The sequence below is a fragment of the Oxyura jamaicensis genome (assembly GCF_011077185.1).
Source record: "Oxyura jamaicensis isolate SHBP4307 breed ruddy duck chromosome 32 unlocalized genomic scaffold, BPBGC_Ojam_1.0 oxy32_random_OJ69215, whole genome shotgun sequence".
Classification (NCBI taxonomy): Eukaryota; Metazoa; Chordata; class Aves; order Anseriformes; family Anatidae; genus Oxyura; species Oxyura jamaicensis.
The window spans coordinates 1-2,064 of NW_023304969.1; the positions used below are offsets into that span (position 1 = coordinate 1).

The following is a 2,064-nucleotide window of genomic DNA, read 5'->3' on the forward strand; positions in this document are numbered from 1 at the left end:
CGAGCCCCCCCTACAGGTAAGGATGAGTGCCACCGAGGTGGGTGACACCCCCCTGTGGGTGCCACCAAGCCTGGTGACGTCCCCCCCCCCGTTGTCCTGCAGCAGGTGACGCTGGCATGGTGCGCGTGGTGTGCGGCCACCACAACTGGATCGCCGTGGCGTACGCACAGTTCCTCGTCTGCTACAGGTGGGTGCTGGGGGCACCCGGGGGCGTCCCTGACGTCCCCCAGGCATCCCCGACATCCCCTCGTCCCCAGGTTGAAGGAGACGTCGGGGTGGCAGCAGGCCTTCTGCAGCCCGCGGCTGGACTGGGTGATCGAGCGCGTTGCCCTCAACGCCAAGGTCCTGGGCGGCCCCTTGGGTGACCACGACAAGATGGTGGCGGCGGCATCCTGCAGCGAGATCATCCTCTGGGCCCTGCAGGGCGACGGCGACGGCAGTGAGATTGGTGGGTGGTGCTTCTGGGGATGCCGGCGGACATCCCCGTGTCCCGGTGTCACCCAACATCTCGTGTCCCGGCACCCAAAGGCGTCTTCCGCCTCGGCGTCCCGGTGGAGGCCGTCTTCTTTGTGGGCAACCAGCTCATCGCCGCCAGCCATACAGGCAAGATCGGTGTCTGGAACGCTGTCACCAAGCACTGGCAGGTGAGCGGTGGCCTTGGGGACGACCAGGGGGAGGTGTCACCACCGGGGGGGCATCCCTCCTCATCCTCCCCCGCCGCAGATCCAGGACGTGGTGCCCATCAACAGCTATGACGCCGCCGGCACCTTCCTCCTCCTCGGCTGCAACAACGGCTCCATCTACTACGTGGGTGAGGAGGCCCTTGGGGACATCGCAGGGACAACCAGGGGTGGCGCTGGTGGCCTGCAGTGATGGTCCCCACCCTGTCCTGCAGATGTCCAGAAGTTTCCCCTGCGCATGAAGGACAACGACCTGCTGGTGACCGAGCTGTACCGCGACCCCTCGGAGGACGCCGTCACCGCGCTCAGCGTCTACCTCACGCCCAAGAGCAGTGAGCATCCTTGTCACCCTGCGGGGGTCCCCGTCACCTCAAGGGGGATCCTTGTCACCCTGGGGGGGGGGGGGGGGCCTTGTCCCATGGGGCTCTTCTCCAAGCCCTACGCAACTAAACCAGGAACAGCCACGCAACCAAGCTTTTTTGGGGCCAAAAAGTGACTGTTTTGGGTCTCTTCCACCCCAGGTGACAGCGGCAACTGGATCGAGATTGCCTACGGCACCAGCTCGGGCGTGGTGCGGGTGATCGTGCAGCACCCTGAGACGGTGGGCTCGGGCCCCCAGCTCTTCCAGACCTTCACCGTGCACCGCAGCCCCGTCACCAAGATCATGCTGTCGGAGAAGCACCTCATCTCCGGTGGGTGCCGCGGCGACCCCTCGGGGACACGGGGCACACGCGTGTGTCCCTGTCCGTCCCCCCCCCGTTGTCACCCATCCCTCATCCACCCCCCAGTGTGCGCTGACAACAACCACGTGCGGACCTGGACGGTGACACGCTTCCGCGGGATGATCTCCACCCAACCCGGCTCCACGCCGTTGGCCTCCTTCAAGGTCTTGGCCTTGGAGGACATCGACGGCCATGCCGGCTGCGCCGCCGGCACCGATATCGGTACGGGGGACATTGTCCATGGGGACGTTGTCCCCACGGGGACACCGAGCCCGGTGCTGAGCCCCCACGGTACCGGCAGGGCCCTTCGGGGAGCGTGACGAGCAGCAGGTCTTCATCCAGAAGGTGGTGCCCGACGCCTGCCAGGTCTTTGTGAGGCTGTCGTCCACTGGAAAGAGGTGAGGGGGGCGCTTCGGGGGGCCTCCAGTTGGCTTTGGGGGGCCATGAAGGTTTTTGGGGGACCATTGGGGGGCCCCAAAGGTCTTTGAGGGCCCATCGGTGGTCATTAAGGGGTCCCAATGGTCATTGAGGGGCCCTGAAGATCTTTTGAGGGCCTGGTGATTGTCACTGGGGGGCCCTGAAGGTCTTTGGGGACCCATCAATGGTCACTGGGGGGGGCTGAAGGTCTTTGAGGGCCCATCGATGGTCATTAAGGGTCTTTG

General features: G+C 65.5%; 1 protein-coding gene across 1 annotated transcript; it reads left to right on the forward strand.

Moving 5' to 3' along the window:
- The first annotated feature begins 50 nt into the window (after window positions 1–50).
- Window positions 51–2,030, forward strand: LOC118158563 (SH3KBP1-binding protein 1-like). The gene is made up of 8 exons (XM_035313236.1): window positions 51–187; window positions 258–448; window positions 529–644; window positions 724–811; window positions 896–1,012; window positions 1,202–1,372; window positions 1,469–1,624; window positions 1,704–2,030. The coding sequence occupies exons 1-8, from the start codon at window positions 117–119 to the stop codon at window positions 1,802–1,804; spliced, it is 1,011 nt and encodes a 336-aa protein (XP_035169127.1). The 5' UTR covers window positions 51–116; the 3' UTR covers window positions 1,805–2,030.
- Window positions 2,031–2,064: the final 34 nt, after the last annotated feature.